This window comes from Macaca nemestrina, chromosome 7 (assembly GCF_043159975.1).
Source record: "Macaca nemestrina isolate mMacNem1 chromosome 7, mMacNem.hap1, whole genome shotgun sequence".
NCBI classification, from domain to species: Eukaryota; Metazoa; Chordata; class Mammalia; order Primates; family Cercopithecidae; genus Macaca; species Macaca nemestrina.
In genome coordinates this window covers 85128650-85152640 of record NC_092131.1, presented here as the reverse complement: position 1 = coordinate 85152640, position 23991 = coordinate 85128650, and the positions used below count along the sequence as shown (strand labels likewise).

Sequence of the window (23991 nt, the reverse complement as noted above, 5' to 3'; positions counted from 1 at the left end):
ACATGTACATACCACCATGCTCAGTTAACTTAAAAAATGATAATTTTTTTGAGATAATTGTAAATTCACATTCAATGAATCTTACAACAAAGTACAGTTGTAAGAAATAATAAAAAGAGATCCTATGTATCTTTTGCCCAGTTTCCTCCATTGGTAACATGCTACACAATTATATTATAGTATCACAAGTAGGATATTGATGTTTAAATCAATTTTATTTTTTACTTATTTTTCTTTCTTATTTTTTTGTAGTGACAGAGTCTTGCCGTGTTGCCCAGGCTGGTCTTGAATTACTGGGCTCAAGCAATCCTTCCACCTTGCCCTCCCAAAGTACTGGAATTACAGGCGTGAGCCATCATGCCCAGCCCCAAAAGTTTTTTTTTTTTTAATTTTTTTTTTTGAGATGAAGTCTTGCTCTGTCACCCAGGCTGGAGTGTAGTGGCACGATCTTGGCTCACTGCAACCTCTGCCTCCTGGGTTCAAGTGATTCTCCTGCCTCAGCCTCCTGGGTAGCTGGGAGTACAGGCACCTGCCACCACGCCTAGTTAATTTTTGTATTTTTTTTAGTAGAGGTGGGGTTTCATCATATTGGCCAGGCTGGTCTCCTGACCTTGTGATCTGCCTGCCTCAGCCTCCCAAAGTGCTGGGATTATAGGTGTGAGCCACCACACCTGGCCATAAAAGTTATTTTTAAAAAGAAAAGTTTTAGGCCAGGCGTGGTGGCTCACACCTGTAATCCCAGCACTTTGGGAGGCTGAGGTGGGTGGATCACAAGGTCAGGAGATCGAGACCATCCTGACTAACACAGTGAAACCCCGTCTTTACTAAAAATACAAAAAATTAGCCGGGCATGGTGGCAGGCACCTGTAGTCCCAGCTACTCGGGAGGCTGAGGCAGGAGAATGGTGTGAACCCGGGAGGCGGAGCTTGCAGTGAGCCAAGATTGTGCCACTGCACTCCAGCCTAGGCAACAGAGCGAGACTCTGTCTCAAAAAAAAAAAAAAAAAAAAAAAAAGAAATTTTAAGAGAATAATTTGAATGTTCCTAACATAAAGACAAGACAATATTGAAGGAGATGGGATATCTCAATTACTCTGATTTGATTTTTACATATTATATCAATGTATTGAAACATCATCTGTACCTTGAAAATCTTGAAAATATGTACCTCTATTATATACATATGAATATGAAACTTGAACATAAAAATCAGCCCTCCTTCCCTTTTACTCTCCTAAGAGAAAAGTAAATATTAGGGGCTATCAACAGTAATTTACATGTCAGTGCAAATTGGACCACTTTTTTCTTTTTTCTGGGGAAAGGCTCACCTAAGGGATGACAGGCAGGATACGGCTTGATAGGAACAAAAAGGCACAGATTCAGTGCACTGGGAGTTCAGAGAATTGTCACTTACTTTGTAATTTGTGTATGGAGTAGACTGAAGCTAACAGCAGCAGCTCATCAGAAGTGTGGGAGTTGACTGTATCCCCAAATACCCATAAGCAGTAACCATAATGAACTCCCTAGGCCAGTGTCACTAGTTTCATGCAGCCATATACATCCCTGTCCCCTCTCCCATGCTGCCGCCCCTCTACAAGGCAGTCTCATGCACCAGGTGCTCTGTGGGACTTGTCGTGCACATAGCCAGGGTCCTGCATTCACGTCCCTCCCCCACATGCAGACAGGACCAAGTGTAATTGTCCAGATCCAACAGCATTTGCAAGTGTCAAGTTCACAACAGACAGTCCTTGCCCAGCTAGCCGACAACAGAGGAGACGATGACATTAAGCATAACACACATCCACACACTCTGACTCTTTAGCAAGGATCATCCACTCCCTACCCGAGAACACAAAGGAGTGACAGGAGATAAAGAAGGAGGGAAGGAGAAGGAAGGAAGAAGGAACTGGAAAGATGAGCAGAGGAGGCCTGGGTGTGTGAGGTCTCGCCTCTGAATCGGAGGTGGAGCACACCATGCGCCACCCTTTCCTGCATGCACACACAACTAGACCACATGCACGCAGACCGCTGCTTGGCCTGCCTGAGGGACAAACCCCACTCTAAAGTGACTGTAGCCAGTCACTCTCCTCCAATAGATCTCAGGGAGCCTCATGGGTCACTGTTCTTCCACTGCTCGGCCTCGGCGGGGCCTCCATGTGGCCACTGCTCCTGTGTAACATGCACACGAGGTTGCTGTGGGTGAGTGTCATAGGGTCCCAGGGTACAGGGGACACCCACACCACCTCTTTCCAGCCCTGGGTCCTAAAAACATGGCACTACCTTGTTATTTCACAGGAACTCTTCCCTGATGTGATGGCTTTGGAAGCAGCTGAACTCAGGGACTCATCTTTGGAGCAGGACTGTACCCTGAGGGCAGGGGGTGCTTTCTGAGAACCTGGGAGGACCCCTTGAACCACACAAGTGGAAGTCATTCAACATCTGCTAGCCTCAACAGCCCCTTCTGAAGACAGCAAAAGAAAGGGCCGGGTCCCCGGATGCGTGGAGGCAGGACCTGGGACTCGTGGACCTGCTTGCACTTCTGGCTTCTGAGAGAGCTCTGGGGCGGGGGTCATGGATAAAAGGCTCTTTCTTTGGACAAATGTTTGCTTTCCACTTTCCCCCACCCTCTCACTTCACATTCTCCACCTGAGTCTCATGGGTGGCCTCGAAAAGGCCTCTCCAGCCGCCTCGGTTGAGCAGGGAGGAGCTCTGCATTCTTGGGGCAATTAGGGTGAACCCATCCCACCTGCAGGCTAGTTCCAGAACATTCATGGGAGGCCAGACCCAGAGGCCCCAGGCACAAGTCTCCCTCTTGGTCCCTTTCCAAATGGGGTTCTTTTCCAGCCAGCAGCAGCCTGTTTCCAGGCAAGTGGAAATGGGGGCTCTAGGACTGCAGCCAAGATACTGTCTTGCTGCCAACTACAGCCCCCTGACTGGGGGCTGCATCAGGCAGGCTGGTGGCCTCCTCTGTCTTCTGCTCCTTTTGAAATGAGACAGGCTACTACATGTGAAGCACCTAGGATCCATATGCCACACACATCGCAGGTGACCACGTGAGCAGCACACACTCCTCAGCATCCACACTGACACACACGCCCTCGTGTGAGCAATCACGCCTCTTCAAGCCCACCATCCAGATGCCCACACAGACCCCTGCTGACAGAGACAAGCCCACCATATACAAACAGAGCAAAGTGCACAGCGGAGTGGCCCCTGGCCGGAGAAGGGCCCAGGCAGCACTCACCGAGAGGAGGTGAAGAGAGACCCATTCACTCCTCCAAATGTGGACAGGGCAACAGAAATGGGCATGATCCAGGCCATGACTCCTAGGAGCTTCTCTCCAAAAGTCTGGGAGAGGAAACAAGGAGATAAGCAAAGAAGGAGAGGTTACCACTCCCCAACCCCTTAGCTCCCACTTCACTCTGGGAAACCATTTCTCCCATCTCCACCCTTGTAATTCTCTCTGGCCAAGTTGCTTAAGAGCCCCCACCCTCTCAAGGGTGGACCCCCTACACAGGGGGGTTAATGCATGTTTTAGGCTAATTAACTGAAGAAGGTAGTACACAGTGGTAATAGTAATAATGAACTAACGCTATTCTTGTTTTATGGATGAGGAAGTGAGTCACACAGTGAATAAGTAGCTTGCCTAAGATCACACACCCAGCAAGCGGAGGGACCAGCATTGGAAGCCAGGTGGTGTGATCCAGGCCTCACATACATTATACGATTTCTCCAGCACAGGGAAGGGCATGGGCTTGTCAGGCAGATCCTTGCCCTCCAGCTAGGAGCTGTGAGACCTTGAGCAAAGTTTATGATTTTTGAGCCTCTGTTTCCCAACTGCAAAATAGGGATTAATCCAGAATCACAGGGTGAGAATTTCTCAGTTCATCAAAACAGATGAGTTGGGGGTAAAATGATAAGAATGAGCCCCTCCTTAGTCTGAGAAAGAAAAGGCTGTGAAGCTATAGACGAATCTTCATGTATTCAAGGACTATACAACACAGGGGACCAGCCTTGTCTATATTCCCTGAGCCAGGTTTACAGCACATTACTGAGGAGAGATTGTTCAGAATAGAAGGCTGTTGGTCATAAGAACAGGCTGCCCCAGGAAATGGGAGGACCTCTTTTCTTTACGGTCTTTTGAGATAAGGCCAGTGAAGAGACTGGCAGGGTGGTGGTGGCCCAGCCTGATGCCAGGTGAGGGAACAAGGTGCCTCCCAGGTCCTTCTTAGATGTCAAAGATCCCAACCCCTTGCACCAGTATGGTCTCTTGCCCCAAAGAGCACACCTGACGTCTGCTTCTGGATAGGAAGGCAGAGAGAAATGGCATGTCTTGTGCAAGATGATGTCTTTCTGAGGAGGGGCCTGTCTGCTTCATGCCACTCTCACATTTAGAGCTTGAAGTGCCCAAGATTAGGAGTCGGCAAACTTTCTCTGGAAAGGGCCAGGTAGTAAATGTCTTACAGCTTCTTAGGCCATGCGGTCTCTGTGGCACTGACTCGGTTCTGCCACTGTAGCTGTTCTAGGTACAACCCAGCCACCAGTTTGCTCCTGGGCATTTAAAGATACCCCAGCCAATGACATATGTGGTTTCTGTCCTAAGAACTTGGGGGTGATTTCCACTTCCACAAGGCCATGGATCAGGGAAAAGTGAGTGGGGCTACAGCAGGCAAGTCTATGTCCACATTCCTCATATGAGAGACTGGGACTTTCATTTCTTACCACAGCGACGGCGTTGGATGCCAGCAGCTCCTGAGGGGACATTGCAGTGACATAAGCGACATTGGCAAAGACATACACAAATGTGACCAGTGGGATGGAGATGAAGATGGCTCTGGGAAGGTTCCTGTAGAGGGAGAGGAGGTGAGGGGAAGGGCTGGCACCCGGGACGCCAGACTTGCCATGCAGTCCAGGGGGTATCTTCTGTCTTTCTGCAGGCGCTTAGCCTTGCAGACTTCTGTGAGGCTTCCTTTCCCTGGGAGGTGGCCTTTGCCTCAATATGGGCAGGATAATTTAAAGGAAAGGAGGCTGAGTGTGGTGGTTCACACCTGTTATCCCAGCCCTTTGTGAGGCCAAGGAGGGAGGATCGTTTGAGCCCAGGAGTTCGAGGCCATCCCTGGCAACATAGCAAGACCTCTTTTTTACAAATTAAAAAATTAACTGGGCATGGTGGCATGTGCCTGTAGTCCCAGCTACTCAGGAGGCTGAGGTGGGAGGCTTGCTTGAGCCCAGGAGATTGAGGCTGCAGTGAGCTATGATTGTACCACTGGACTCCAGCCTGGATGACAGAGTGAGACCCTGTCTCTAAAAACAAAACAAAAGAAAAAATAAGTTAAAAAAATGAAGGCAATAAAACAACTCAGGTTGGAAGTATGCTCCACACCTGTTGATCTTGACCTGGATCTCCACAATGTACCTTTTCCCCCTGCCTCAAGACACCAAGACTGGCCTGTCCTAAAACAAGCAAGATTCCCAGCAGCCTCTCAGGGCACAGTTTGTTGTCTAAGGCAGTGGTGTTAATGCAGTACAGTTCTCAGCTTCTAATCGGGTCTGGGAAAGTCACTGGATCCTTTTCTCCTCCTGGTGGGGTGAACGGCAAATGGTTTAATGCCTGGAAAATGAACTACAACTTCAGGATAGATCAAATCACAGTCCGAATGGGGCTGAGGAAGGTGAGGTGGGCAATGTACACCTCTCCCTCTTTCCAGCAGCAGGTGCTGTGGCCCTTCAAGGGAGAGGGAATAGCCGGGCTCTTTCAACTCACTTGTAGGGATCAACAAGTTCCTCAGTCACATAATTCAGAAAGTTCCAGCCTCCATAGGCAAAGGAGCCCTGAAGGAAAGCCAGTGCGACGAGGCCGATGTCAGGTTCCTGGAAATTCTCAAATGCATTCTTTGGCTCCAGCCAGAAGTATTCTCCTGTGGACACATGCAACAGGAGGCTGCTCAGTGAGACAAGCCAGGAGCCCAGCAACCCCTGGCCTGCCCTGGCCCACCTCTCACCCCTCCGTGTGGCAATGACACCAACTCTGTCTTGTCTCCAGTGAACCCAACATACTGGATACGTGGGGATAAAGGGAGCAGGAAAATTCAGGTCCAGGGCTTCCGAGGCCCTGGAAACTAGGAGTCCAAATGAGGGTTTAGGTTCAAAGCACAGTTCTGAATGCTCATTCTGTAAAAGGTAAAGTTATTTAAAAGGAAAGGACATGGTAAATTGGGCTTTGGAAATACAGGATTGGAGACATTGGTAATCTCCTGACCACTTTCTCTGATATCTAAGTTTCTACATTTTCATGAAGAAAGCATCCAGGATTGGGCACAGTGGCTCAGGCCTGTAATCCAAACAATTTGGGAGGTCAAGGCAGAAGGAATGCTTGAGGCCAGAAGTTTGAGACCAGCCTGGGCAACATAGCGAGACTCCCATCTCCACCACTAATTAAAAAAAATTAGCTGGGTGTGGTGGTGTATGCCTATAGTCTCACCTATTTGAGAGGCTAAGGTGGGAGGATCACTTGAGCCCAGGAGTTTCAGGCTGCAGTGAGCAGGAGAATCACTTGAACCTGGGAGGTGGAGGTTGCAGTGAGCTGAGATCGCGCCACTGCACTCCAGCCTGGGTGACAGAGCAAGACCCTGTCTCCAAAAAAGAAAAAAACAAAAACAAGCAAGCATCCAGAACAACAAACACTCAAACGTGAGTTTCCATAATGCTATATTAGTTCAAGCTTGTTTTGCTGCTTGCTTTGTTGATATCCTCCTATCTGTTTCTGAGGTGTGTGTTTGGTCTCTCTTTTCTTTTTTTGAGATGGAGTCTCGCTCTGTCACCCAGGCTGGAGCACAGTGGCGCGATCTCAGCTCTCTGCAACCTCCACCTCCCAGGTTCTAAGTGATTCTCCTGCTTCAGCCTCCCGAGTAGCTGGAGTTACAGGCATGTGCCAACATGCCTGGCTAATTTTTTTGTATTTTTAGTAGAGACAGGGTTTCATCACGTTGGCCAGGCTGGTCTCGAACTCCTGACCTCAAGTGATGTGCCTGCATTGGCCTCCCAAAGTGCTGGGATTACAGGCGTGAGCCACCATGCCTGGCCGTCTCTCTTTTCAAGATTCCCTAAGGACAGGAATTTTTTTTTAGCAAAGAGCTGTTTAAACTGCCTTCCCAGCCCCTAGCACAGTGTGCTGCAGACTGTGGGTCCTTGGAATCATCTGCTGACTGGCTAAAATTTCAATGAGATAGAGAGTAACTGATCATATGTTACTTATTCATCTGCAGTTTAGCATTGGGACAGGAAATAAGGAGATTAGGGTGACCAGGAGAAATAATTGAGGCCAGCTTAGGAGGGACTCACTATTTTTGACAAGATAGCGCAGTGATTTCCTTAAGTCTAAATGCCTGAAAGCAATACATAACCTGTTAAAGAACTTAATCCAACTGTTTAAAACAATCAGGCATATTATATAGCAGAAACTTAATTATGTTTCCTGGAGTAGAAGTCCAGGCTGCCCACACTGCCTTCAGGGCTTGCGGGAAGTTTCCCTGTTTGTCACCTGACTTTCTCCATGAGGCAGTGACACTGGGCAGAGCCTCGCGGTGCCATGGGTCCCATGGAAACCAAATACAGCCTCAGGCTTGGAAAGGGCCAAATCCAGTGGGGAATGTTGGCAGGGGCCCCGGGAATGCAGAGCTCTCTCTCTCAGAGATTATAAGTAATTTTGAAACATAAAATACCTTTCTCTGTCCTCCACTTTAAGATGTGGACAAGATTCAACAGAAGAGGCAGGGAGCTTCCCTGGGGTTGGGGGAAAAAGACAATAGGTATCTAGAGATCTGGGGTTTTTGTTTGTTTATTTGTTTTTGAGACAAGGTCTTTCTCAGTCGCCCAGGCTGGAGTGCAGTGGCACAATCATAGCTTACTACAGCCTTAAATTCCTAGGCTCAAGTGATCCTCCCACCTTAGCCTCCAGAGTAAGCGAGACCACAGCCATGCATCACCATGCCTCGCTAATTTTTAAAATTTTTTGTAGAGATGGGATCTCACTATGCTGCTCAGACTAGTCTCAAACTCCTGGGCTCAAGTGATCCTCCTGCCTCATCCTTCCTAAGTGCTGGGATTACAGGCGTGATCGACCACACTTGGCGGATATGTGGGGTCTTTACCTAGCTGTGCTAGAGCCTTGAGGTAAGTATGGGAGAGGTGACCTTTGCAGCCTAAGGGGAGTATTCCCTACCCCCAACCACCTCGGGGAAAATGGTTTCTCCTTCCCTTTTGTCAAGCAAGGGAAGAAGAAGAGAAGTCACTCAAGGCTAGAATTGGGGAAATCTCAGGGTGTACATACCTTCAAAGCTGGGCTGAGAGAGTGTGTATATGCAAGGGGACGAAAGCTGGGCAGCACCTGTTGTTCCTGTGATACTCACCTTTGCATATCTGTACAATCCCCATGATGATAATCAGGGCCAAGGCCAGGAGCTTCCCAGCTGTGAAGACGTCTTGAACCCGGGTGGCCCACCGCACACTGGAACAGTTGACCCATGTGAGGAGCACTGAAATGAAAGACCCCCAAACAGATCTTCAGGGGCTGTATCTGGCTGCATGATGCCCAAGGCACACAAGCAGAAGTGCTCCCTCGTCCTGATGATGAGATTGTAATAGGTGAGCCAGATACCCAGCAAGCTCAACCTCAGGGACCAGAGACTGTGGCTAGGTTAATGGGTTACAAATGAAGATTACATGTCCCAAATTAGAACTTGGGAACAGCATGCCCTGGTGAGGGCTGGAAGCCAGAAGTAGGCATGGAAGTGTAGGCCCTGGCTTTGGGGGTAAAATCATATCTGATCAGGACACAAGTATGGGCTTTGTCTTCAAGTTGTTATTTGCGCAAGGGGAGCTGTGAGCAGCTGGTGGGATTCAGGAAGTCACCTTCCTGAGCCTGATTTTGGGGTAACAGAGGCTTAGGGGAATCTTCTGTTACTTAGGCTTATTGAGATATAATCTACATCTTACTAAAACTCACCTTTTTTAAGTGTACAGTTTGATGAGATTTGACAAATGCATTGAATGGCTTAATCACTTCAACACTTCATATGTAGAACATTCCCAACACTCTAAAAAGTTTCCTTATGCATCATGCTCCTTTGTAGTCAGTGAGGCAAATCTTCTTATCCTACCTCTACAAGCATTACTTTGACTTCTGTCCCTATAGCTTTGTCTTTTTCAAAATGTCACGTAAATGGAATCATACAATATGTGGTCTTTTGTGTTTGACTTCTTTCACTTAACATAATGCTTTCGAGATCTACTCATGTTGTTGCATATATTACAATTTGTTCCTTTTTATTGCCAGATAGCATTCTACGATATACAGGTATCTGTTTGTTTTTCCATAGACATTTGGGTTGCTCACAGTGTGGGACTATTATGAAGAGTTGTGATAAACACTTGCGTAGATGTCTTTTTTCTTTTTGTGGATTGTAGAGATCTTTGAGTGGGGTTTTCATTGCTCTTAAGTAAGTCCCCAGGAATGAGATTCTGGGCCATAGAGTAAATGTGTTTAACTTTATAAGAAACTGCCAAACTGTCTTCCACAGTGGCTGTCTCATTTCGCATTCCCACTGTCATGTCAGAGTTCCTGTTGCTCTACATCTTTCCCAGCATTTGGTATTATCAGTTTTTGCTAATGGGCATGTAGTTGTATTTCATTATGGTTTTGATTTGCATTTCCCTAATGACTAATGATGTTGAGCAACTTTTCATGTGCTTATTTGCCATCCATTTACAAATCTTCTTTGGTGGCATGGGGAGTTGCAATTCTCTACAAAAAATTTTAAAAATAAGCTGGGTGGTGTGGCAGCTCTGACTTCACTTGAATGGCTGATCAAATTTTATCAATATCTTATTCTTAAATGGTACTTCTACTTTCCAAGTATTTCCCAACCTTACTTGATGCTGAGAAGGTTAGGGTAGGATGGTCCTGACATTACCCGTCTGTAACCTTCCTTCGTGCACCGTCTCCACCTGGCAAATCCCTTCTCCTCTTTTTTTTTTTTTTTTTTTTTTTTGAGACGGAGTCTCGCTCTGTCGCCCAGGCTGGAGTGCAGTGGCGCGATCTCGGCTCACTGCAAGCTCCGCCTCCCGGGTTCACGCCATTCTCCTGCCTCAGCCTCCCGAGTAGCTGGGACTACAGGCGCCCACAACCGCGCCCGGCTAATTTTTTGTATTTTTAGTAGAGACGGGGTTTCACTGTGGTCTCGATCTCCTGACCTTGTGATCCGCCCGCCTCGGCCTCCCAAAGTGCTGGGATTACAGGCGTGAGCCACCGCGCCCGGCCCCTTCTCCTCTTTCAAGATCCAGCTTAAATGTCACCTGTTCTATGAATCTTTATAATTCAGCATGTTATTTATTCCTAACAACATGCCTGCAAGGGAAGATATATCAGCTGTGTTTTGTACACGAGGAACAAAGTTTGTTCCTTCTTTCCAGAACAATCCCATACCACTTTGTTTATATCTAACATTGGGACGTATTTCTTTTTTCTTTTCTTTTCTTTTTTTTTTTTTTGAGACAGAGTCTCACTCTTTCGCCCAGGCTGGAGTGCAGTGGCGCAATCTCGGCTCACTGCAAGTTCCACCTCCCGGGTTCACGCCATTCTGCCGCCTCAGCTGAGATGCCACCACATCCAGCTAATTTTTTGTATTTTTAGTGGAGACGGGATTTCACCGTGTTAGCCAGAATGGTCTCAATCTGCTGACCTCCTGATCCTCGGCCTCCCAAAGTGCTGGGATTACAGGCATGAGCCACCGTGCCTGGCCAGGATGTATTTCTTTGTATCAAAATGACCTGCTTCTGGCTGGGCGCGGTGGCTCACGCTTGTAATCCTAGCACTTTGGGAGGTCAAGGTGGGTGGATCATGAGGTCAGGAGTTCGAGACCAGCCTGGCCAACACAGTGAAACCCCGTCTCTACTAAAAATAAAAAAATTAGCTGGGCATGGTGGCGAGTGCCTGTAATCCCAGCTACTCGGAAGGCTGAGGCAGGAGAATCACCTGTACCTGGGAGGCGGAGGTTGCAGTGGGCCAAGATTGTGCCACTGCACTCCAGTGTGGGCGACAGAGCTAGACTACATTTTTTTTTTTTTTTTTTTTTAAGACACCAAGGGCAAGTAAATGTTTTCACGTTTTTAAATCTCAGGACATATCATTGGTGCCTGCAAATAGTAGGTGCTCAGCAAGTATTTAATAAAAGAATTTAAAAATATCACAGTTCATTAGCCTTCCAATATCATCTCGGTCTACACGTTCCACAATGCACATCAACCGCTTCTGCTCCCCAAGAACCTCATCAAAAGGAGATACAATCCCTAGTTGGCTTCATGTTGCCAAAGGGCAACAGGAAACTTGACTTCAAGAGTAGAAGCTCCTGACTCCTCTTGGAAGAGCTATTATCCAAGATGATGTCATATAAGGAGAAGCAAAACATGTTGTCAGAGGAAGGATTTTAAGTGCCCAAGCAGGGAGAACACTTTGTAAATACCCGAATGTTCCAGATGGACTGACATCCTGATAAATACACATTTGGTTTGTCTTACTCAATTCAATAAGGATTTCAGGATCATGTGCCTGGTGACAAGCCAACCTAGGTCACTCTAAACAACTGGGTCTGTGATCTCAGCTTCTTCCCTGGGCCCCAAGGCATGCAAGGTACAAGGCTGGGCCCCTTCACCCAGGAATTCAGGCAGACACAGCAGTAACTCAAGGATAAAGGAGATTGATAAAAGGAAGGAAGAAAGATTAGGAAACAAACCCCAGGAGCCTCAGGGACAGGTAAGGATTACACAATAGGGAACCAGATCTTGATCTCAGGGAAGAAAATCCTTCTCCAAGGGGAGGAGAGGGCAGGAGGGGGAAGTGACAGAAAGTACTTGAGGAAAACAAGGGCAGAGCGGGACAACTCAAAGAAATCCCTCCTCCCCCAAGCAGACCACCTCCCTGTTGTGCTGGAAAAGAAAACATGAAATCATCTTTACAAGATGGACCTTACTGAGTCACACAGAAAGACACCTTTAAACTATCAGCTCTGTGGTCTTCCTGGGGTGACAGAGATAGGGATGCTTTGTCAAATAACCTATCTGTGGCTATCTTCTATCTTGCCTAATCTTATCTCCATCACTTCCCAAGAACCCAGCCCTTGACTAATATTTAACCTTTCACCTTCACAATAATCTTTCAGAAACAAAAAGAAATTCGGAGAATGAGGTGGGGATAGGCAGGTTGCCTGTGACACCTAATCTCTTTGGAACAATGGCTGCAGGCCCCAGATCTGGCCCTTCACCCTGCAGTTGGGTGATCACACCATGTGACTGAGGGGAAAGAGGGTATCAGTCTCCTGGTACCACAAGACAACTTCCCTCACAGCAGGCTGAAACCTGAGCCTCCATCCAGAGAGGAAAGGTCAGTGGGTGCTTGCCAAGTTCCTGCCCTGCTTAGGAGCCCTGCTGCTGGCTAGCTATTGCCTGGCACTTGTCTGTTGCTGACGATGATATTCTAGAACCCTCTCTTCTCGGCTAGACCCTGAATTCCACATGCCTGAGATACAGTGACCTCAGGGAAGCTACATGTAGATGAGGAGATCATTGGCCACAGCAGCTTTGAAATGTGAGGGGCTTTTCATCCAACCATCTATCCATTCATCCATCCATCTATCCATCCATCCATCCATCATAGATCCATTCACCCATCCACCCATCTAGCCATCCATCATCCATGCATTCATCCACCCACCCGTCTATCCATCCATCATCCATCCACCTACCCACCCATCCAACCATCCATCATCTATCCATCCATCCACTCATCCACTCATCCATCATTCATGCAGGGCCTACATGTACTAGGCATTCTAGTTGGTGGGGAGGTTATTGATAAGACACAAGTCCCTGCCTTTAGGAAGTTGGCAGTGTAACAGGGATGACAGGTGAAGAGATGGCCACAAAACAATGAGGTGATGGCAAAGTTATTCGCAGAAGCTAGTGGGCATCTATGAGGAACCCCTAACTCAGCCCAGGGGAATCAGAGATGCCTCCTATAGGAGGAAGAGACCCTGGCAACATGGAGAAATTTATAATCCTGGTCCAGCTGGACAAAATAAAAAGTCATAAGACTCTGGTTCTTGTCCATTGTAATCTAGTTGTGGGAGTGGCTGCTGCTTCTTTAGAGGCCCTCATGGAATTCCAGGCTTGTATATATATTTTTGGGCATTTCCTCCCCTCTTTCTTTCTTGCTTCCTGGGCAAAAAATAAGATGAAAGACTATTAAGAAGACAAGAGATCAAGAAGATGCTTAAGTCAGGGGCGGGTTACTTAATCCATGCAGTTTGAAATACTCAACATCAAGGTGACAGAAGAGATACAAAGAATGAGTCAGGCAGGAGGAGGAAAATTCAGATTCTAGCAATCTGGAACACTGCCCAGAGTCCAGGGCCTCCCAGCTGCCAAGTAGGAGAGATGGGCTCAATGCTTTCTGCAGGACTGGCAGAGGGATTCAGAGTCCTTGCTGCCGACCTGTAACTGGCTTGCCCACTGTGGAGCGCTGGGCTCCCTGCAGAGAAGGTGCCCTCAGCCCCAGCCCAGCTCTGACCCCAGACTTTGATCTCCAGGAATTACAGAAGTCTCTCCTTCACTTCCTCCCCTTGGCAATGACAGCAGATCTCTTTGTTTTGGGGGCAGTTGAAGGTAGAATTATGACCATCCAAGATATCAACATTCTAATCCCTGAGATTTGTGACTATGTTATTTTAAATGACAAAAGGAACTTTGCAAACGTGATTAAGTATTTTTTTTTTTTTTTTTTTTTTGGAGATGGAGTTTCCCTCTTGTTGCCCAGGCTGGAGTGCAATGGCGTGGTCTCGGCTCACTGCAACCTCCGTCTCCCATGTTAAAACGATTTTCCTGCCTCAGCCTCCCAAGTAGCTGGGATTACAGGTGTCTGCCACCACACCTGGCTAATTTTTGTATTTTTGGTAGAGACAGGTTTCACCATGTTGGCCAGGCTGGTCTCAAACTCCTGAGCTCAGGTGATCCACCCACTTCGGCCTCCCAAAGTGCTGGAATTACAGGCCTGAGCCACCACGCCCAGCCACGTTAAGGATCTTGAGATGGGGAGATTATCCTGGATTATCCAGAGGGCCCAGTGTTGTCACAGGAGTCCTTACAAGAGGGAGGTAAGAGGGTCAGAGTTACAAAAAGACATGTGATCATGCAACCATCAGACAGATAGAAAGAGAGACTTGAAGATGCTATGCTGCTGGCTTTGAAGATGAAAGATGGGGCCATGAGCCAAAGAATGCAGGAGGTCCCCAGAAGCTAGAAAAGGCAAGGAATTCTCCCCAGAGCCTCTAGAAGAAATTCAGGCCTGCTGACCCCAGAGTTTAGGACTTCTGACTTCCAGGACTAAGATAGTACATTTGGCCGGGCACAGTGGCTCATGCCTGTAATCCCAGCACTTTGGGAGGCCGAGGCGGGTGGATCACGAAGTCAGGAGATCAAAACCATCCTGGCTAATACAGTGAAACTCCGTCTCTACTAAAAATACAAAAAATTAGCCGGGCATGGTGGTGGGCGCCTGTAGTCCCAGCTACTCGGGAGGCTGAGGTAGGAGAATGGCGTGAACCCAGAGGCGGAGCTTGCCGTGAGCAGAGATCACGCCACTGCACTCCAGCCTGGGTGACAGAGCGAGATTCTGTCTCAAAAAAAAAAAAAAAAAAAAAAAAAAAAAGCTAGTACATTTGCATAGTTTTAAACCACTAAGTTTGTGGTTACTTGTAACAGTACCAATAGGAAATAGATACCAGACAGACATTATGCAGAAAGACTAGACAGCAGGGACACACCCTTAAAGAGAAAAGCTTTTAAACAGCAGCCAGGCAACACATACCAGGAGCCCAAAGGAGTGTCTGGCCACAGGCCTTGCGGGACACCAGATGGAGGGAAGGGATGGTGCTCTCTAGAAGTGGGTAGTGAAGGTGAGATCACCAGTGTGCTCACCTGGTTAGCAAAGTTCCACACTACATAGCTGCTTCCCACTTCTTCCAGCTTCCCAACCCTAGCTGGGATCCCACAGCTAAAGTGTTCCTATTTCCTCTTCCTCCATTTGGTAATTCAATACAGTAGCGAACAGCCTTGTCTTGTAACTCTAGCAGTGTTGTTTTTCCTCTTTCCTTTTAGAGAAATCCAGGGCAAAAGACAAAATATCCCTCCTTCATCTAATTCAGGTTCTCCTTCAGTCTCCCCTGTATTCCTTACTTCAGGCCCACCCACACAACCCAGATACACACACAAACACTGGCCCAAGAATCACAAACTTCTTGGAAGGCGAGTGGAGTGCCAGGATGTTCACAGACATGAATCCTTTATTTTCTGCCCCCGTGATTTTGTTGGTCTCCTTATTTTACTGGCCAGAAGCCACAATCAAAGGCCACAAAAGAGGTCAAGATAGAAAGCCAAGAGATTATTATCCCAAGAGTCCTGAGTCTGAGTACACTGTTCACGTCGGAGGGGACAGAGTGGCCACACCGTGTACTGTCCTGTGGTAGACAACACCAAAACACACCTTGGCAGAGCTTGCTCTGTATCCTTCCAGGCTGAGTCAACCCATTTTTAACCCTAAATTAATACACAGTCATGTGCTACATAATGACATTCTGGGCAACAACAGACTACTTATACCTCGGTGGTCCTGTAAGATTCAAAGACCATATTTTTACTGTATCTTTTCTCTGTTTAGATATGTTTAATGAACAAATACAACTGTCTACAGTGCTCAGTACAGTAACATGCTGTACAGGTTTGTAGACTAGGAGCAACAAGCTACACCAGGTAGCCTAGGTGTGTAGTAGGCTATGCCATCTAGTTTCATGTCAGTACAGTCTATGATGTTTGCATAATGACTAAATTATCTAAGGATACATTTCTCAGACTGTATCCTTATCATTAAGCAATGCATGAGAGTATTATAGACTATAGGTAAAAGAAACAATTTAAAATTAATTTCTTCAGTGCATTTTGAAGTAGAACACCAATCAATCATTAGCATAAACAAATACATCTGCCTTTAGAAGGTTTTAAGGATGGATTGGGGAGTTGTGGAGCTGGTTTTAAGTCCCTGCAATCATTCCAGAGGTGAGGCTGTGACTTTATCACTCTTCCCCTCAACTCTACCTAGCAGCACCTGGGAAGTGAAGGATGATGTGGGTTTCTGGAGTCTTTTTTGGGTGTGGAACAAGGGAGCAGAGCTCAGAGGAGCTTGTGTAAGGTGTGAAGTGGTAAGAATGGGGAGGAGGATCACCAGCAGCATGAAAGATAGGAGCCAGAGACGGCTCTCTCAGAGGGACCCGGCAGGTCTGAATCTGAGAATCACAGAACTTTTGAACTTGAAGAACTCAGTGGCCATGGTGCCTTTGCCAGCTTAGTCACGCACTCTCAGTTAACCTCTTTGAACCTCCCTTTTCTCCAGGTAAAATCTAAGGTCCATTTGAACAATGTGACGATACTCTGTATCCTGTGTATTGTTGCATACATTTTTTTCTTTTTTTTGAGATGGAGTCTCGCTCTGTTGCCCAGACTGGAGTGCAGTGGCAAGATCTTGGCTCACTGCAAGCTCTGCCTCCCAGGCTCACGCCATTCTCCTGCCTCAGCCTCCCGAGTAGCTGGGACTACAGGTGCCCGCCACCACGCCCGGCTAATTTTTTGTATTTTTAGTAGAGACGGAGTTTCACCGTGTTAGCCAGGATGGTCTCGATCTCCTGACTTCATGATCCGCCCACCTCGGCCTCCCAAAATGCTGGGATTACAGGCGTGAGCCACCACGTCTGGCCTGTTGCATAAAATGTTAAATGGTTATTTTTATTGTTTATCTTAAGAAACTGTAGGCCGGGCGCGGTGGCTCAAGCCTGTAATCCCAGCACTTTGGGAGGCCGAGACGGGCGGATCACGAGGTCAGGAGATCGAGACCATCCTGGGTAACACAGTGAAACCCTGTCTCTACTAAAAATACAAAAACTTAGCCGGGCGAGGTGGCAGGCGCCTGTAGTCCCAGCTACTCGGGAGGCTGAGGCAGGAGAATGGCGTGAACCCGGGAGGCGGAGCTTGCAGTGAGCTGAGATCCGGCCACTGCACTCCAGCCTGGGTGACAGAGCGAGACTCCGTCTCAAAAAAAAAAAAAAAAAAGAAACTGTAGACTAAGAAAGTCAAAAAGAGCATGTGATTTGCTCAGGATCATGCTGACACTCAGAGGCAAAGCAGAGTGGCGGGGAATGGGAATGGTTTGGAAGATTTTAGAAAGCATATCATGCATCAGACCACATTGTACATCGTGCCCCTGACCCTTCTCAATTTCTAATCTGTTCCATCTTTTTCTCAGGAGGATGCTCCTCCACAAATGACCTGCCCTGGGGTCCTTCAACCCAGCTGTCTGGAAGTTGGAAGTGGGTCACAGGTACAGGCTGGGGGCTGGGGAGCACCGGCCAAGGCACTGGACCAGGAGCCCAGATGGTCAAACATGTTCCTGTGCCTCAGTTTCCACAAGTGATGAAAATACCACCAGATCTTATAAGTCACGTGCCTCTGTCTGCTAGGGAGGAACACCCTGCAGAAAGCTGAAGAGATGCGTGGTTGCTGCCCATGCTGCCCCACTCCTCAGGCCCCACAGACACTGTCTGCTGCCAGCGGTGCGCACACAGCCACAAACAATCCCCTGGTGGCCAGAGTGGCCTTGAGGTCCTGTCTGGCACACAGTAGGTGCTAAGCTTACTGAATGGAAATGACAGACAGATACATCTACACAGAAAATTCAGGGAGAGTGCACATAGAAGCCATTGTGCTGCTCTAGGGAGTAAATATCAGGTTTAATATGTCATGGGATGGCCCATGAAGCAAGGCAAGTGCCCCGGATGCCAGACAGAATTGTGGGGAGAGGGTACATATTGTGGCTGTCTCTCCTTCCTCTAAGAAAGCTCACAAAGTACAACCAGGCACAGTTACTCACACCTGTAATCCCAGTGACAGTAGAGGCTGAGGTGGGAGGATCAATTGAGGCCAGAAGTTTGAAGTTTGAGGCCAGCCTGGGCAACACAGCAAGATCCTGTCTCTTAAAAAATAACAGAAAATTAGCCAGATATGGTGACATGTACCTGTAGTCCCAGCTACAATGGAGGCTGGGGTGGGAGGATCACTTGAGCCCAGGAATTCAAGGCTGCAGTAAGCTGTGATTGTGCCATTGCACTGGCCTGGGTAACCCTGTCTCTTTAAAAAAAGAAAAAGAAAAAGAAAAAGAAAAAAGCTTGCTGGGCACGGTGTCTCACACCTGTAATCCCAGCACTTTGGGAGGCTGAGGTGGGTAAATCACTTGAGGTCAGGAGTTCAAGACCAGCCTGGCCAATATAGCAAAACCCTGTCTCTATTAAAAACACAAAAATTAGCTGGGTGTGGCAGTGCATGCCTGTAATGCCAGCTACTCGGGAGGCTGAGAATTGCTTGAACCTGGGAGGCAGAGGTTGCAGTGAACCAAGATTGCGCCACTGCACTCCAGCCTCAGTGACAAAGACTCTACCTCAAACAAAACAAAACAAAAACAAAGAAAAAAAAAGCTCACTAAGAGTACACGTTATTCCCAGAGAGAGACTACTTGATAACTTTTCTTTTCTTGAGATGGGGTCTCATTCTGTCACCCAGGCTGGAGTGCAGTGGTCTGATGTTGGCAAACTACAATCTCTGCCTCCCAGGCTCAAGCAATCCTCCCACCTCAGCCTTCCGAGTAGCTGGGACCACAGGTATGTGCCATCACATCCAGCTAATTTTTTGTATTTTTGGTCGAGACAGGGTTTCCCCATGTTGCCCAGGCTAGTCTTGAACTCCTGAGCTCTAGCAATCTGCTCACTTTGGCATCTCAAAGTGCTGAGATTACAGGCATAAGCCACCATTTTTTTTTTTTTTTTTTGAGACAGGGTCTTACTCTGTCACCCAGGCTGCAGTGCAGTGGCATGATGATGGCTCACTGTAGTCTCAACCTCCCCAGAGTCAGATGATCCTCCCACCTCAGCCTCCTGAGTAGCTGAGACTACAGGTATGTGCCACCAGGCCCAGCTAATTTTTGTATTTTTTGTAGAGATGGGGTTTTGCCAGGTTGCCCAGGCTGGTCTAGAACACCTGGGCTCAAGTGAGTCACCTGCCTTGGCCTCCCAAAGTGCTGGGATTACAGGTGTGAGCCACCACACCCGGCGATGACTGTTTTCAGGTGCTCCCTTGCTTTGGATACAGGACTCTGGCTTCTCATTGAGCTGGGTCAGCAGGGGTTCATTTTGTGCCTTCCTCAAGGAGCCAATGAACATTCCCACATGGATCCCTGAACTAATCTCATTTCTTCTACTAAGCCAGCTGCCACTCGATGAACCACACTATTCTGGTCTGACAGGGTAAAGGTTGCCATCTGGATACGGGGCTGGATTGGTTGTTATAAGGACAGTGCTAAGAAGAATGAACCAGTTGGGACTCTCCTTGCAGCCAACTCTTGGCCCTAGAGGTAAATATTTGAAGCCTGCACCCTACCACCCAAGGCTTGTTTCCATCCTCATAGGTGATCAGAGGCAGGAATGACCGTAGAAACCCAGAACCTCATTTTATTTTATTTTATTTTTCTTTTACAGATGGGGTCTCATTCTGTTGCCCAGGCTGAAGTGCAATGGCGTGATCATAGCTCATTGCAGCTTCCAAGTCCTGGGCTCAAGTGATCTGCCTGACTCAGCTTCCCAAAGTGCTAGAATTACAGGTGTGAGCCTCCATGCCGGCCGCAGAACCTCATTTTATATGTGAGTGAATTTAGACCTCAGCTAATTCACAGTAAAGACCAGACTGGGACAGCCCGATTCCCAGTTGCTTGTTCTGCCTCTGCCCAGCCTTCCTTCATCATACACACATCACTCTGCTTTCCCTTGGACACTCCCACATCATCTCTCCTCCTGCTTGGGTCAGTGGTACCCATGGTCACTACTGCCAGTGCCACTTGGGACTCTGGATCTGTCACCAAGACGCTGGTTAGCCCCAGCCTGGACTGCTTTCTGGGTAGCAGGAAGGAAGATGCCAATATGGCAAAAGGGGAAGACTTTGACAGTTATGCCTCAGAAACCAAGAAAGGTGCATCCATTGCTCCCAGGGCTTTAGAAAGTCATTTCCCACAGGGATCTCCACCTTGGGTTCCCTCCCACCAGCCCCCTTATCAATGTCACCGTCACATGTTCCCTCCAAACTCCTGAACTCCATGTGGATTTCTCGGTTTTGCTGGCTTGCACCTTTCTCAGGAGTGGGCTGGACTGGCTTGGAAAGGCTTGGTTTTCCTTTAACATTTCCAGAACCAGGCCTCTCCTTCTCGTCTGTTCAGATAAGTGAAAACAGGCAGTAGAAAGGGGGAAAAATGTCCAGACTTGCCAAAGTCCATAAAGACAGATGGTGAAGAAGAGAGGGAAAGAGCACAAGGAACCACAGGGAGGGAGCAAGCGGAGGACAATGCAGATGAGTGGGAGAGAAAGAGGGCTTGAGAGGAGCACAACAGAGAGAGGCCAGGACTGAAAACAGCAAGATGGAATGTACTAAGCAGACGGCTGCTGACAAAGGAAGCAGTGACGCCACTTTGTAGAAATCAGAACACCCTGTTCCTCTCCAAACCTGCAAAACAAGCACCTTTCCGGATGGAGCTCCCCAGGCCTCTGAAACGCCATAAATTTCACCTGGGTCATGGCCTGCCAGAGGGTTGGCTTCTCAGCCTCACCTTTTGCTGGGGCGTGCACTTCTCTGCCTTCTGCCACGCTGTGGCCAGCTCCCACAGACTCCCTCCCCTCCAGCTGGAGCAAAAGGGGTGAGGCATGTCCCTCCCAGCAGCCCTCTGGGTCTGGGTGCCCAGGCTGGAGGTTGGAGCCCCAGGGAAGCCGGGCCTGCGGGGGCGTGGGTGTGGCTACGCTCGGCTCTGTGATTGGCTGCACCAGGCTCCTTGGCCACCTCCCCCGCTTGGGAAGGAACTGAGCACGTGTTTCTAATTGTGGAAAAGCTGCTTCGTTTCCAGATCTAGGATCTAGGAGGTAAGCAGTGCCGGCTGCCAAAAGGCACTGATAGGCAAAGAAAACACGGAGGCCTGTTTGACCTCTAACGCACACAACCCAAGGCTCTGATAAGGTTCCAGTTCTGCCCACGCAGGTCACACGGAACAGTCTTTCCTCGTCAAAGACCCAGAGAGGCCTGGAGGTGTGGGGGAGTGGCGAGACTCGGATCCAGCTTCACAGAACCCTCCTAGAATCCTTCTCTATTCCCCGCTAACCCCCACCTGAGGGCCAAGACATTTTTCATAGCAGGTGAGGAGCCACATTGTAAAGTCTTTCGGTACCTTGATAATTGTACATGTAATATAACTTGTCTGATGAAGTTATACATATAACTTGACTGGTGAAAGACAAAAACGTTAAAAAAAAAAAAACCCAAAAAACACAAAAAGCCACACAACAGCAACCAAAAAAAATCAAAGCAGCCCTTCCTCATAAACTGCGCTTTGATCCCAGCTTCTATAAAGTGCACAGTGGGGAGTGTGGTTTTGAAACAGATCTTGCCTATCGCACTATAGTAACATTTCCCCTTCTCCAGCCCTTTTCATCTCGAAGCGCTTAAAATGTTTTAGAAATCTCGGAACCCCCTCCAAAGGAGAGGAGGTGCTCTGAGCCTTCCGGAAGGGCCTCTCTCTTCCAAGGACACACCAGCAGAGGAGGAGGGTGCCGAGAAGCTGTGAGGGCTGTGAGTGCTCCTGGAGGCACACAGCTTTTACCAAACACTTCCAGCTAAGCTCCTGCCCATACTGCCCCATCCCCTCCCCTCCTCCCTTCGTGGCTCTGTCTTCCCCTTCCTTCTTACCCTATTAGCTCCTGTGCCAGCTGCTGGAGCTGGTGTTTCTGCTGAATCACCACCCAGTACTTAGCTCAGCCAAGAGGCAGGAATACCCAGCTCAGCATTTTCCAAGAGCTGAGTAGTTCTCTCTTCAGCATGAGCTAAACATGGCTCCTCAGCTGGCCTGAGCCGGGGAGAACCGAAAAACTGAAGATACCAGGAAATCCAGGGGTGGCCTGCCATGCCACCGTGGGGAACCCTATTTTAATCCTACTCATTACTTTTTCAGCCTGGACCTGAAAAATTGCTCTCACACCCCAATTCTCAAGACTGATGTCCCCCAGATGCTGAGCAAGGTAGATGAGAATGGGTTCTGTTGAGTCTGCACTGAGCCCAGGAAGGCTAGCCTGACCCTCCATCATATTTCAGTCTTGGAAGACAGGGTATGGATCCTGTGAGGTGTAGTTGGTTCTTGGACCAGAAGGCTTGTAGGCTCTGTTGGTGTTCACTAAATTCTATAAACCTGGACCCAGGCTGCAAAATTCCCCCAAAATGGTTCAGTTATAACCCAATTCCAATGGTAGCTCGTACTTAAACTTGCTAAACTCTTTTTTCTTTTCTTTTTTTTTTTTTTTTTTTTTTTTGAGATGGAGTTTCGCTCTTGTTGCCCAGGCTGGAGTGCAATGGCGCAATCTCGGCTCACCGCAACCTCTGCCTCCCGGGTTGAAGCGATTCTCCTGCCTCAGCCTCCCGAGTAGCTGGGATTACAGGCATGTGCCACCACGTCCAGCTAATTTTGTATTTTTAGTAGAGACGGGGTTTCTCCATGTTGGACAGGCTGGTCTCGAATTCCCGACCTCAGGTGATCCACCAGCCTCAGCCTCCCAAAGTGCTGAGATTACAGGGGCGAGCCACTGCGCCTGTACTTTTTTCTTTTTTTAATATGGAATGCTTCGCGAATTTGCATGTCATCTGTACATGGGGCCATGCTCATCTTCTCTGTACTGCTCCAATTTTAGTATATGTGCTGCTAAAGTGAGCACAACTTGCTGAACTCTTATAACAGAGATGCCCTTTCTTCTTTCCCCCAAAGCTCCAAGTACCACTGGGCCTCACTCCCATAAGCCTTCTGATTTTATGTTCTTAGGTATGTAATATAAATTTGGCGTGTCACATTAATCCTTAAAAGTTTACCAGACACAGGGCCTGGCGCGGTGGCTCATGCCTGTAATCCCAGCACTTTGGGAGGCCGAGGCGGGCGGATCACCTGAGGTCCGGAGTTCAAGACCAGCCTGAACAACATGGAGAAACCCTGACTCTATTAAAAATACAAAAAAATTAGCCGGGCTTGGTGGCGCATGCCTGTAATCTCAGCTCTCAGGAGGCTGAGGCAGGAGAATTGCTTGAACCCGGGAGGCAGAGGTTACGGTGAGCCAAGATGGTGTCATTTCACTCCAGCCTGGGCAACAAGAGCAAAACTCGATCTGAAAAAAAAAAGTTTACCAGACACAATTAGTGGGTGACTCCATTTAAATCATGGGCCCTGGCTCCTCTGAGAAAAACAAAGTGATCCTTGACAGTCAGCAACAAAAGGCCAGAGGAGAATTTAAGTTTCTAGGCTGGTACAAGAAAGTAGGCAAATCTCTACCACACCTGGTGGAAGCTGAACTCCAAAAGAGTTTCCTGTTTCAGGAAACCTCAGTCCCATTCACTATTCTCCCAATCAGAAGTAGACGTATTTCCAGAAACAAGCCCCTCATTCCCCACTTTCCAGGGTGTGGGCTGTGTAGGCACACACACTCTCTGAACAGCAGAACTTCGGTCTGAGAGTAAAAGCTGAAGAGCAGAAGAGACACTATGGGAATCAGGAAAGAGGAGGTGATCCGGGAGAGCAGTTGAAGCACATTGTAATGAAGAAGACTGACTTCTCAGGTAGCTTACTTACTCTGCCATTATAGATATAGAGTCTAAAAGCACAGGGGATGCTTCCTCAAGTCCCAGCAACAGATCTTAAGTGTTGAAGAGTGAGTAAAAAGGGTGACAAAGACAGAGGGATCAACTTGACTAGTTTGAACCACACCAATTCAGACAA

The 23991-nt window shown here is 48.0% G+C and overlaps 1 protein-coding gene and 1 non-coding gene across 4 annotated transcripts in view; both read right to left on the bottom strand.

Annotated features, from left to right (window-relative positions):
* Positions 1–23991, bottom strand: part of LOC105499609 (solute carrier family 7 member 8) — a 59346-nt gene that overhangs the window by 7642 nt on the left and 27713 nt on the right. The window contains exons 1-5 of one of the 3 annotated variants that reach the window (XM_011772316.2): positions 21681–21894; positions 8408–8533; positions 5764–5917; positions 4722–4845; positions 3244–3347 (exon numbers count right to left, since the gene is read on the bottom strand). In XM_011772316.2, the coding sequence (XP_011770618.1) occupies positions 3244–3347; positions 4722–4845; positions 5764–5917; positions 8408–8533; positions 21681–21879 (707 nt within the window). In that variant the 5' untranslated portion in view covers positions 21880–21894. Of the gene's footprint in view, positions 1–3243; positions 3348–4721; positions 4846–5763; positions 5918–8407; positions 8534–20799; positions 20942–21680; positions 21895–23991 lie in introns of those variants that run through there. The other 2 variants (XM_011772315.3, XM_011772313.2) reach the window with 2 other exon arrangements.
* Positions 22837–22942, bottom strand: LOC112423234 (U6 spliceosomal RNA). The gene has a single exon (XR_003013713.1). It is a non-coding gene; the product is annotated as a U6 spliceosomal RNA (small nuclear RNA).